At 48.1% G+C, this 11,777-nt stretch overlaps 1 protein-coding gene across 1 annotated transcript in view; it reads left to right on the top strand.

Moving 5' to 3' along the window:
- Positions 1-626: 626 nt before the first annotated feature.
- Positions 627-11,777, top strand: part of LOC143003595 (chemokine-like protein TAFA-5) — a 104,529-nt gene continuing 93,378 nt past the window's right edge. Inside the window, exon 1 of the mRNA XM_076154364.1 lies at positions 627-738. Within this exon, the coding sequence (XP_076010479.1) occupies positions 627-738 (112 nt within the window). The remainder of the gene's footprint in view (positions 739-11,777) is intronic.

Here is an 11,777-nt window from a genome sequence, read left to right as displayed (position 1 = left end):
GAGATCGTCGCCTTCGTGTCCTTTCTGAACCGCGTTTCTGGGCTCTGCCGGCGGCGCTTGGCGAGACCGGAGCGGATCGAGGAACCTACCACAGGTGAACGGAGGGTTTTCTTCTTTCCTTCTTTTTTTTTTCTTTTACGACGCTGCGGTATAAATGATTGAACACTTTTGAGCATCAACTCAACGCGATCCACCGGCACCGCTACGCCTCCGGATCCCTATCCGCAAAAAAAAAAAGGCATAGGACGGAAAACTGAGATTAACGCACTTTTGGGAGAAACTGGAGAAACAACTAACGGGGACGGGAAACTTGTGTTTTTCCAACGATTATCTAAAAAAACACTGCGTTATTTCCCCCAACTAGGATTCCCGATGGAAGATGTGACCTTTTTCTTTTACGCACCGGCAATTCTGACTACCTGAGGAGCAAGAAACGTCGCCTTTCATCCCCGTCGCTCGGTCTCAACATGCCTCTCTTTCTTCGGGGATTACGCGGAGCAATGAGCGTTGCGAGAGAGCGAGCTGGATTTTGAGATTCGGCGTCTTTTCCCCGTTTTTTGTGTTTGTTTGTCTCTCAAAAAAGAGGAGCTACCCGCCCCGCACACCTCCCACCCCTCACTCGACCAATGGCTTCTGTGTCGAGGTCGGCGAGGCGTAAGGATGCCGGTCGCTGGCCGAGGATGTCGTCAACTTTCTGGGCCGTGGTGCTTCTGACCGCGCTGCTGGTGCTCTACTGCGGTAAGTGGGCGACGGACCACACACGCGCACAAACACAGACACACACACACACACGCGCGCGCGCTACTGCGTGTGGAGCGTTTGGCACGAGACGTGGGTGCGCAGTGAGCGACGCGTGTCACGGTGTCGCTCTTAACCGCTTGTGTTGCGACTGGTGGTGCCATTGATTATCACTCTGCGTGTATTGATCTCTGCTGTTGTCACCTTTTGATTTTTTGTGCGTAAACGCATATTGGAAACCCTTGGACACAGGCGGGTAGCTGCGCAGCACATACACAGACCCAACGAACCGCCTTCATCTTCATTCCCTCTGTCACGCTCTCCCTCCCCTTCTCACTCACTCACTCATACTTGAGGCACCTATCCAGAAAGAGAGAGAGGGAGAGGGCAGAGACACAAACACACAGAGAAGGAGAGAGAGAGGGGGGGAGTGTGTGTGTGTGTGTGTGTGTGTGTTCGGTCAAGTAATAAAGTAAACATGTATTGAGGTCAGTCACTCATTGGTTATATTCGTCTTTGCATTTAAGTGGCTACAACACTTTGAATTGGTGAATACGTCCCGTCTGTTTTGTCCCAGGCAGTGAGACAGTAAGTCTCCCTCCTGGCAGGGGCAATTCAACTACGCCTGAGGATAACCTTATTAGGCAAATGTATGCTCACACACACACACAATCACAGCCTAGTTTCCTTGGTCCGTGGCATTCTCTCTCTCTCACACACACACACTCACTCTCTCCCCTCTTTTCTCCTTAAAACTGAGCCTGAGTCACGCTGGAAAGCAAAATCCAGCTGGCATACGCAAGCTACGTGCCGCCGCCATGATAAGCCCATTTGCAAACCGAGCTATTTCATTAGCCGCCGAGCTAATGACTAATATAATCATCTCCTTGTCTTGGAGCACATTAGCCATGCCAGCGTTGTCGAGAAATTAGCGGATTCATTACGCCATCACTTCATCCTCGCCTGGTGGCTTGTGGAACGGCCTCCGCTCTCCCGCTCGCCCTTTCCCCACCTTCTCTTCGTGTTGGATTGAAAGAAAATTGGGTTTGTTTTGTAATCGCACAGTGCCAGGTTGATCAATGTGGAGTGTGTGTGTTTGGGGGGGCTGTTTCATAAAAGCCTGGGGGGGTCTTTTTCTTTGATGGTGCCTTCAGCCATGTCGATTGATCTCCTGCTTGTGTCTAATCGATGGCGTTTGGATGTGTGTTTCAGTCAGCAGTCTTTGAACCCCCCCCCCCACATACACACACACACACACACACACTCTTCTGCCCTCAGCACCTAACCCCCCCGCTCCATCCTAAAAACTGGGCCGGTAGAGATTTTACTTTTGTTTTCTTGCATTTACACTGATTGTCACCACGACGGTAAAAGAGAAGAGGAAACAGACGATAAGCTTAAAATTGGATGTCGGTGTTTCTCTGCTTATGGGACGACAAATTGCATTCCAGGTTTCCTGAAGCAGTGGCAGCATTGCACTTGCTGTTGTGGTCCAGCCCAGCACAGTGTGTGTGTGTGTGTGTGTGTGTGTGTGTGTGTGTGTGTGTGTGTGTTTGGCAGAGAAAACTCCAATCATATCTTCCTCCACTTTTAATTTTGTTTAATCTTCCCTCTCGGCCGTCTTTCTCTTTTGTCCTTTTATTGTCTCTCTTTCCTGCCTCCTCTCCATGGCTCGCCTGCCGTCTTCCTCATTATTTCACTTCTCTCCTCTCTTTCTTCGTGTGTCGGCTCTGTCTCATTGTCTCTTCCCCTCTCCTTCTCTTCAATCGATGGACACAAAAACACACTCACGCTGGTGTGTGTGTGTGTCTATGTAGCCATTGTTTTGTACCAAAGGGTGACTTTGCTGCCGCTGTGTTATGCAGCCAAGTAGGGGGATTGAGAGAGAGCTCTGTGATTATGGCTGTGACTCATATGGTGCCTGTCACCTAGAATCAACATCCAGCTTCCCATGTTACGCCGGCCTCACCCCGGCCCCTCAGCGAGGGAGCGGACAAGGTGGGGAATGCAGAGGCGCAAAGGAGAGAAGAAGAGGAGGCAATGGGCAGAAGAGGGGAGGTGATGTCTTTGCTGAGCAAATGCACAGGTGCAGGGAGCAGTAGTGAGTGAGATGGGGGGAGATGGAGATGAAGATGAAGAAGAAGAAGAAGGTTGAGACTGAGGCAGAAGATGAAATGGAGAGAGAGCGAGAGGGAGGTAGCAAATATTGAGACAAAGCTGGAGGCGAGGAGGTAAGGCGAAACAGATGAGAAAAGAGAAAATGTGAGAGGAGGAAAGAGAGCGGCGTGAGGAATGAGAGCTGCACACACCACACACACCACATACACACATCACAAGCTGCTGCTGCTGCTGCTGCTGGAGCTCTCCTAAAGAACCCCTAATCACACCAACGCCTTGCTGCCCTGTGATTACATTTATACTGGCTTCACACGAATTTTTTTAAAACTGCATTGTTTTTCTGCGCACGGAAGCTCCCCCCTCTGGAAGGTCTCGGACATGCAGCTGTTTTGGTTTTTCATGGCCGGCGGAGCAAGAAGGAAGGCGACAGCGGTGCCGTGAGGCTCGCTAATCAGTATGCTCATCTTAACCCAGGGACGGGCAAAGGGACATAGCATGACTGTGGTCCTGTTGTCAGGGAGAGGGAGAGCGGGCGAGAGAAAGAGAGAGAGAGAGGTGTTGGGGGGGTGGAGGGGGGGGGGGGGGGGGGGGGGGAAGGGAAAGGTCAGTGTGTGTCTCCTTTCTTGTCGCAACCTTCAGCGTCAAGTGTAGTGATTGCTGATTCACCCGCAGTCTAAAATGTAATCCTCTCTGCTCTGCACGCAGTTACATACATGCACACACAAACTCTCTCTCACACACACACACATAAGCACTCAAGGGCAAACGCACACAAGAGACATAAATGAAGAGCGCCAAAGTAGGTGGGGAGGCACAGTCAAAAAGCAGGCAGGGCCACAGAGAGAAGCAGACAGAACACATGACCTACTTGCCCATGTGTGATCAGAACCTGGCGTGGATGTCGACGCGAGCGTCTTAAAAGAATGCGAAGAAGAAGTGTTAGAATCACAGCTTTGGGAGGCGTCCAGACGGTGTGACGCACACCCTGATAACCCGAGCGTATCACCTCGCCGCCGCTTCAGCTCAAAACACACAATCCTGCATGTAGCTGACGCACACAGACGCACAAAGTCGGAGATATCTGAGATCTTTGCCGGGGCTGATTCGGCAGCTGAGAAAGCGTGAGTGGGCTGACCTCGAAAATGCAAGCACTTGTAGGTGAACACATGCACATATTTGAATATCTTATCCTATTTTCAGCGTAGCCCGGAGCCTCTTCCTCTGCAGGGAGAGAGAGGCGGGAGAGAGGAGCCGCTGTCGGGAGGCGGCGGCGAGGGCTGGCGATGGCCCGGGGACGTGAATTCATAAAAAGCGAGTCAAACCTGTTGAGTTTCCCCCACCAAGGAAGCAAAGACAGCCAGCCGCAGTACGGACCCCCGGAAATGGGGCCAGAGACCGCGATGCATATTTCAATAGCTTTTGCAAAATGTAACAGCCTGCAGTGACGCGCCGCTGGGGGAAGGAGGAGGGCCGAGCAGCGCAGGTGCAGAATTGTCGGGAAGTTTGGAAGGAAGATGGCATTGTGCACGTAGAAACTTTGCCCAATTGTTAACTGATTTCTGAGGCCAATTTGCTTTAAGGTTCAGTGCAATGCGATTGTTCGGATATTGTTGAGGAATGCTCATCACAAATTCTTCAAACCACAGAAAATCCTCACAATGGAGCAACTACAAGCAGCAAACTAACAAAAATCATTTTCAAAATTATTAAATTGTTCTTTTTGTCAGGATTAATGGAGCGATTTATTACTTCCAGCACAAATTGCTTCCTTTCTTACGCAATCGACAGTCCTCGACGATCCTTTGACTTGAGCGGCTATTGTAAGAAGTATTTAGTGTTTCACGCTTTTTGAATGGAAACCTCTTAATTACAGCATTCATCCGTCGAGAGCTTTGAAGAAAGGCAAACGTCCTACATTCTCTGAAAACTTAAATGCGTCACGCTTCGATTTGATCAAAACCGAGAAGTCAAACATTGTCCTCTGTAGTGTCTCGCCATCTTGCCGAATTGATGAGTGTCGGCCTTTTACTTGATACGTGTAACATGACAGCCCCGGCATCTGTTCCTCTGGTTTTTGCCGTCTTCATGTTTTGCCTCGCCTCCAAAAGGCAAAATTTCTTTCGCCTCTTGGAGAAATCCTCGGCCTTGGTCAAACAGTGCGCCGCCTGTTCCTCCACAGCTGCTCCACGGCCTCTCATGGCCTCTCAACAGTTAACGGCTACAACAGTTGGCTCACTTGTTTGCCCTCAGATGCAGTAACAGTTGGGTTAAAGCGCTCCCTCTCTCCATCCTCTCTCTCTCCCTCCCTCTCTCTTGATGCGTCGCCCTTGTCGCTCTCTCCTCCGTCGTCCTCGCGTTCCCCGTCCCTCACTCCCTGGCTCCAGTATCTATAGCCTGTTTTTTTCTCTACCTGTGCCTTTGGAAAAAAAAACCCATAAATGTCATAATTGCATGCAAATAGCTTGTGACATTTACGTAATGTGAAAACAATTTGTCAAATGTTTTGAGTTCGCACTTATGCAGAGCATCATCATAGCCGCCTCCATGGCTAATTGCACCCTAAATACCGTGTGTACAATCACGACTTAATGTGCCAATTTGACTTTAATTACCACTAAAATTGCATGCGTAATATTTACGTCGTGAGCGGGCTGTGATTGGACGAGAGGCGCCACAGGTCACATGGCAAGGCCGGTGCCACCGCGAAACAGCAATTATACAGCGCACGAGGGGAAATAAACCCGCAGCCTCTCGAGATTGCGGCTTCTCAAACCAACATTTGATGAGTAATTAACGGCAGGTTTTGTAAATCAATCTTTGATTTCGCCTTGGGTGCCTTAATTGGGTCTGGATCTGGACAGAGGCTTGCGGCGCGCTTCTGCCTCGGGAGGATTTGCGGATGTGCTCTCGTGCTTGTTTTGCTTGGGGCCAGTAAGCCCATTCACAGAGACGACGAAGCTGCTCCCCCCCACCTTTATTACTGCGAGCGAAAAAAAGCAATTGCACGGAAGAAAATGCCAGAATGGTGCTTTGAATTCCTGGAGGGGCCCATCACTGAGATGCGGCCCACGGAGCTGAGACAGCCAGCATCTGGAGCGAAGACGTGGCGGCAAAGTGGAGGGAGGGAGGGAAGGAGGGAGGGAGGGAAGGAAAGACGGTAGAGAGGTAGTGAGAGAAAGGAGAGCGAGAGGGAGAAATGGTGAGCGCGGGACAGACGGAGCAAAGGGCTGATGAGAGAGTGGTGGGAGGAGGTTGAGAGCGAGAGACGAGGGCCGCGCACAGGCAATGAGACAAAAGACAGAAAGACGAGAGAACACTCAGACGGTCCACCAATTGACAGCCGGCTGGGGAATAAAGTCGGCTAACACAATGAAGCAGTCGGCAGACAGACTCGGCGCGGAGTAGCCGAGAGGCTCTCAGAAGTAGAAACAAATATTACATTAGAAGAGACAGAAGCCATTTGTCACGGCGGGAGGCCTGAGAGGTAGTTAAGCTGCAGAATATAGAGACCTGTGGCCTGCTTGATGCGTGTCGCCACCAGGAGGAAATTGTACTGAAGTCAACTCCGTTCAATCAATTGTCTGGTGTCCTTCAATGACTCCTGCACTTAACAAGATAACAGCGGCGCAAACTTTCACCGGCACATCTCTCCCCAACTTGTTACGGGGCCTCCAGGGCCTCCCTCAGCTACTTTTCTCCACTCTTCCCTCCTTCCTCTCATCCCTTCCTTCCCTCCTCCCTCTCATCTCTTCCTTCCCTCTTCCACACCAAGCAAGCCACGGTGACGCACTCCGGGCGCTGACAGCCGCGACTCGCCACTAATGTTTTCCGGAGGATAAATCTAGTGGACGTTTATAGCGCTAAATGACAGCTGCACTCTGTCTGTACCCAGACGCCGGAGCGATCCCGGATTCTGAAAGCGGTCCAGGGAGTTGCATTCGGTCACACGTCCAGCCACTCAGCCACTCACCTGGTCAGTCAGTCAGTCAGAGTGCTCTTGGCTAGGCGCCACCAGTTGCATTACCTGGCACGGGATTGAAATGGACTTCATTAAATGATGGCTGGAGTCAAACGTTCATGATAACAAAGGCATCTATTTCCTTATATTCTCTCTGTCCCTCCTTCATCCTGAGTCAAGCTTAGCTGCTGACACTTTGTGATTGATATTGAAATTACAACGTGTTTGCCCTCATTTATCTTCAACTGCTCCTTGTTCCTGCCCCAACAACCATTTCGGGATGCAGAAACGATGAACTGATTTGTGGTTGCTGCTGCTGCTGCTGCTGCACAGAGCCAATGGAATGTTAAGATTTGATTGGAGGCCCGGTTTCGCCCTCAGGACCGGAGAATTTTAATGGGGAAAAAACAATGTCTGTGCCTATGAGCACAAGTTTCCCCTTTTTCATCACATACCTCATTTGCTTGCACGCTTTATTTTGATACCATTGACTTTACTTGTGCCTTTTGACTCGTAAAGTAAAGGTTGTGCAGGTTATTAAGTACAAATTATATACAAGCACCCACAATTTGTGTGACGTTACCATGGAAATCTTTCTAGACTAGAGTAAGGACATACCTATCTTGGTGTGAGACCTACTCGTGACTCGATGAACTCTCCTTGTTGGTTAGAATAATAGTTTGAATGGTCCAGAAGTGGAAGAAGTATGCAAAGTCTTTACTCAAGTAAAAGTAGTAATTCCACTATTGCAAAATAGAAGTAAAGGTCAATGGTTAAGTACAGTTTTATCGAAAAGGTTAGCCAAAAGACTGGAATCAGGTGGAAACTGCAAGCCTACAACTACAAATATGTCTTTGTTTGTTGTCAATTGTACTATTGAATCATCAGTTCGCCTGTCCCTGTTTTGTCACTCCCGAGGATGATCCCTGTTCCGCTCTCCATTTCCCCTCCTTTTCCTTTCTCCTGCATCTTCTGCTTACGGTCTGAAAGACTGAAAGACGAGGAGGAACACTCTGACGCACAGAAGGAGAGGAGGACGGGATCAAAGAAGGAGAGAGGGAACGAAAAGGGGGCGAGAGGTTTAGGACGGCGTTGGAAATGTAGCCTGAAGGTGTTCGGCGAGCTGCAGCACTGCGATTCCAGCTGATGCTCTCCATGCAGAAACACAGCTTGATTAAGCATGCAAGGAAAGATGGAGAAGAGTTATATTCTCTCTCTCTCTCTCTCTCTCTCACTCTCGCCCTCCCTCTCCCACCCTCTTTCTCTCTCTCTACTTCCCTGAGCCTTTGGCACTGATAAACCCTTCCATTGTCACAGTGACAGCAGAACATGCGAGTTATGCCTCCCTCTCCGGGCTTTGAGGAGCTCATTACGACTCCACAGCAGGGAGCCTATAGGCAACAATATATTTGATGTGCACGTGGCGCGATCGGTGAAAATCATGCAAATGCAGTCTGTTGTAATGACTTATAGTGTAAGCTGTTTCCCTCTGAGCCACATAACTCCAACGCTATCGCTGACAAGCCGGTATTTCATATGAGAACTGTATTTATGCAACACCAATAGAGGGAAATAATCAGGGGAAATGGAGGGCGTTTCTCTTGATTTCATGGTTCCTTTCCATGTTTCGTGCAGGATTTCACAATATATCAGCTGCTGATGGAAGTAGAAATTGCTGTCATGAAGACCGTGAAATGCAATTTCACTATTATGAATTGATCGGATTGAGGAGCTTTTAACTCTAAACGACCCAAAACCGGGAAGGATAGTTCATCATTTCATGGTGAAGGAATATCTTTGAAGAGTAAAAATTGTATATTCGCGGTAATTTCAGTGGCCTGTCAACGTTTGCACGCACGGCTCATATCTCCAATGCGTTGCGTGTTTGAAGCAGTGACGTGGGCTGTTTCCATTAATTTCTCTCTCGCACTGAGAAGGAGACACAAACCACGTCCACTCATCTGTTCATTCATCAGTCAGAGATGCACACAGACAGCAGGCAGCCACAGAACGATACCCTCTGTTAGTTTGCTCACAATTCCAGGCAAAGAGCAGAAAACAATTTGTCAGAAAGACTGAAATTCAGAGCATTATTGGCTGGTGTAGGTTCATTACATCCACACACACGCATTCCATAGGTTGCATAATGACAGCTAATGATAATATATCAGCTCTCACCCCAGACTAAGGACAAGATCAGATGGAGCAGAGAGTTGGAATGTTGCCTTTACATTCCAAAGCCCCAGTGTAAAGACATCCTCACTTCCACTCCAGAACATACCAATACTGCTTTATCACCAGCCTGCACATTTCAAATTAAAAAGATGACGATGAAATATTAATAAAGGTTGCCAACGAGATTGCCCTGATTATTCTGTCGCATCATAAATACAGCTGAACAAACAAGTTCCATATTTCTCCTAACCTCTCGTGCATGAATAATTGTCACAAACTCAATTTGCCCCATGACGAAACGCTAATCATCATTGATCCGGGGCCATTTTTGAATACTGTACATTTTCGGAGCCGTCACATATGCAAGAGAGAAAGGGGGAGAGATTTCATTTTGATAAAAAGTGATCTGTTATCGCAGGACGATGCATGTGTCGCGGGCTCCCCAATTAAATCAGGAGCTCTCGGTAGCGAACGTCGCCTTATGAATCAATCCTACAAACTCACATAAATGTAATTACTACATTTGTCAACGTCGGGGGAGACCACATCCAGAACTCTTCCCCCATCTTCGTCTCCCGCGCAGGGCATGTTCCGCGCAGCTTAATCAGCAGTAATTGTTTCGCGTAGAGTTGAAGTACACATTTCATCCTTTCCCGGTGGCCCACAGAGGACGTTACAAGCCGCCCGCTCCCGGAGAAACACATGTATTATTCAACAACATGCTAACATCAATTAAAGCAAGATCCCATAAAAAATTAGCCTTTTTGTGCCTTTGAGCCATGCATATTAATGGCAGGTGGGGGTGGCATCTGTTGTTATGGGTGCTGTTGCGGAAAGGTGGCGATCAGACGATGGGTGTTGTTGGGTTTTTTTTGTAATCTAATCCCATTTTACATCGAGAGGACAGATGTTGGCGAGCTAATTAACAAATCCTCGGGCGACGCCGAAGTCAGCTGAAGCATTCGGATTCGTGTTGTATAGTCAGCCTCAGCAAACACACACACACACACACACACACACACACACACAAACCTCCTCCTTATACCTCTCATTTTGTTGCAACACATTAAACGGGGGAAACGCTGAGTCAGACAGGGCTACGTTCCATCACATCCCACAGCGTTTTCATTCTCACTCGCCGGCTTTATTGAAAAGCTACACTCGTTACAAGACGCACTGCATCGTATCACCGCTTTAATACACAACGCAAAAGTAAATACATTCTCACCTTTAGTATTTCTGGAGTCATTTTCTTAGCGCGCTGTCGCATTAACAAACTTTAATTGGAATATAACTGCCAAGTTCATTAACCACTGTGCCCTTTTGTATTCCGTTTGTTTTCATGTTGTTCTGTTTTAATGGTACTTCAGCATTTTAATTGCTTCACACAGTACATTTGTTAATTAGCTTTGTTAACCGTTTGGGACTTTGTTTTTTGAAACTGATAAGAAATCATTTCATTCTTTATAATTGATGAAGATAGTAACTTCCCCAATGTGGAACATTTGCTTGCAGCGTTGGAGAATGTGGAAAAGTTTGGTACATTTTAGACTACCGCCTAGTGAATCTGGTGTTCTCAGGCGGCCACAGCTAGCATCACACTGCGAGGCACAAGGTAGTAGGCTAGCAACGCGGATCTCTACCTTCTTACCGAAGTCGTCCATCTGTTTTCAGAGTGAGACCTCTGTCTCTCTGTTGGACATCCATATGGTGCTCACACAAACATACACAGAGGAGAGTAAGCAGTGACAATCACATGCTTGGACAAACATGCACACAGTCACATGCATATTTATTCACATCTGCATGCAATTTCATTTGCTCACACACACATGCAATCTAATTGTCCCTTTCTGTCTTTCTCATACTCACTCACACACGCAGTCCTGTGTGTGTGAGTGTGTGTGTGTGTCAGCCACGCACATTCCCATGTGCCCACTCCCACGCCAACACACGTGCGTTATTCTTGTCAAGGCATTTCTTGATTCACTCCCCTAGAGGTTAACCTGACTCTGACCCTAATATCCCCTACTTTTAACCTGTGCCTCCAGCTTAATCTCGGTCCACGGTAGCACAGCTAAAGCAGACTGGAACACACACACTCACTTCCACACATACATGATTTGCAAATTCATATGGTGGTGAGAGGGGACCAAATAATGAATCCACATCCTACAATTGCAGGGAGATGAATGGCCAAGAGCGAAGAAATAGAATTTCTCAATTTCATAACCTCATTCTTTTGTTGTATTGTCATCTCGTGTATCGAGGTCACCTCAAATCACTCCTTACCCACTAGGAATCAGGGGAACAAGAGTGTGTTAAGGGAGAGAAGAGGAGGGGAAAAGAGAGCGGAATGTAATGTCAGAAACGTAAGGTTCTCAAGGGCCAATTTTAACTGGGCCGGTTAGGTACTAAATGTGTTGATGCCTCTGAAAAGCCATATTTCAGCATTTGAAATGAGCACGAATTATGCTGCTCATTTGAATATACGGCTGTGTGTGTCTCTTTGTGTGTCTCTCTGTGTGTGTGTGTCTCTCTCTCTCTGTGTGTGTGTGTGTGTGTGTGTGTGTAAGCAGTTTTGTTAAGGAGCGCAGCGTTTCACAGTTAGAATGGAGTGAATCACCAGAACGCTTTATGCACGGTCACGCCTGAGAATACGCATATGCTTCCTTTTCGATCATCTCTCGCCATCTGACACACACACACACACACACACACACACACACACACACACACACACAATGAGCACCTCCTTCACCCTCCAACCTCCAGTCGCAGGATGGGG

This window comes from Genypterus blacodes, unplaced genomic scaffold (assembly GCF_046128005.1).
Source record: "Genypterus blacodes isolate CSIRO-AG114 ecotype Tasmania unplaced genomic scaffold, CSIRO-AGI_Gbla_v1 ptg000007l_1, whole genome shotgun sequence".
Classification (NCBI taxonomy): Eukaryota; Metazoa; Chordata; class Actinopteri; order Ophidiiformes; family Ophidiidae; genus Genypterus; species Genypterus blacodes.
The sequence above is the reverse complement of the archived record's forward strand: the minus strand, read 5'-3'. Positions and strand labels throughout refer to the sequence as shown.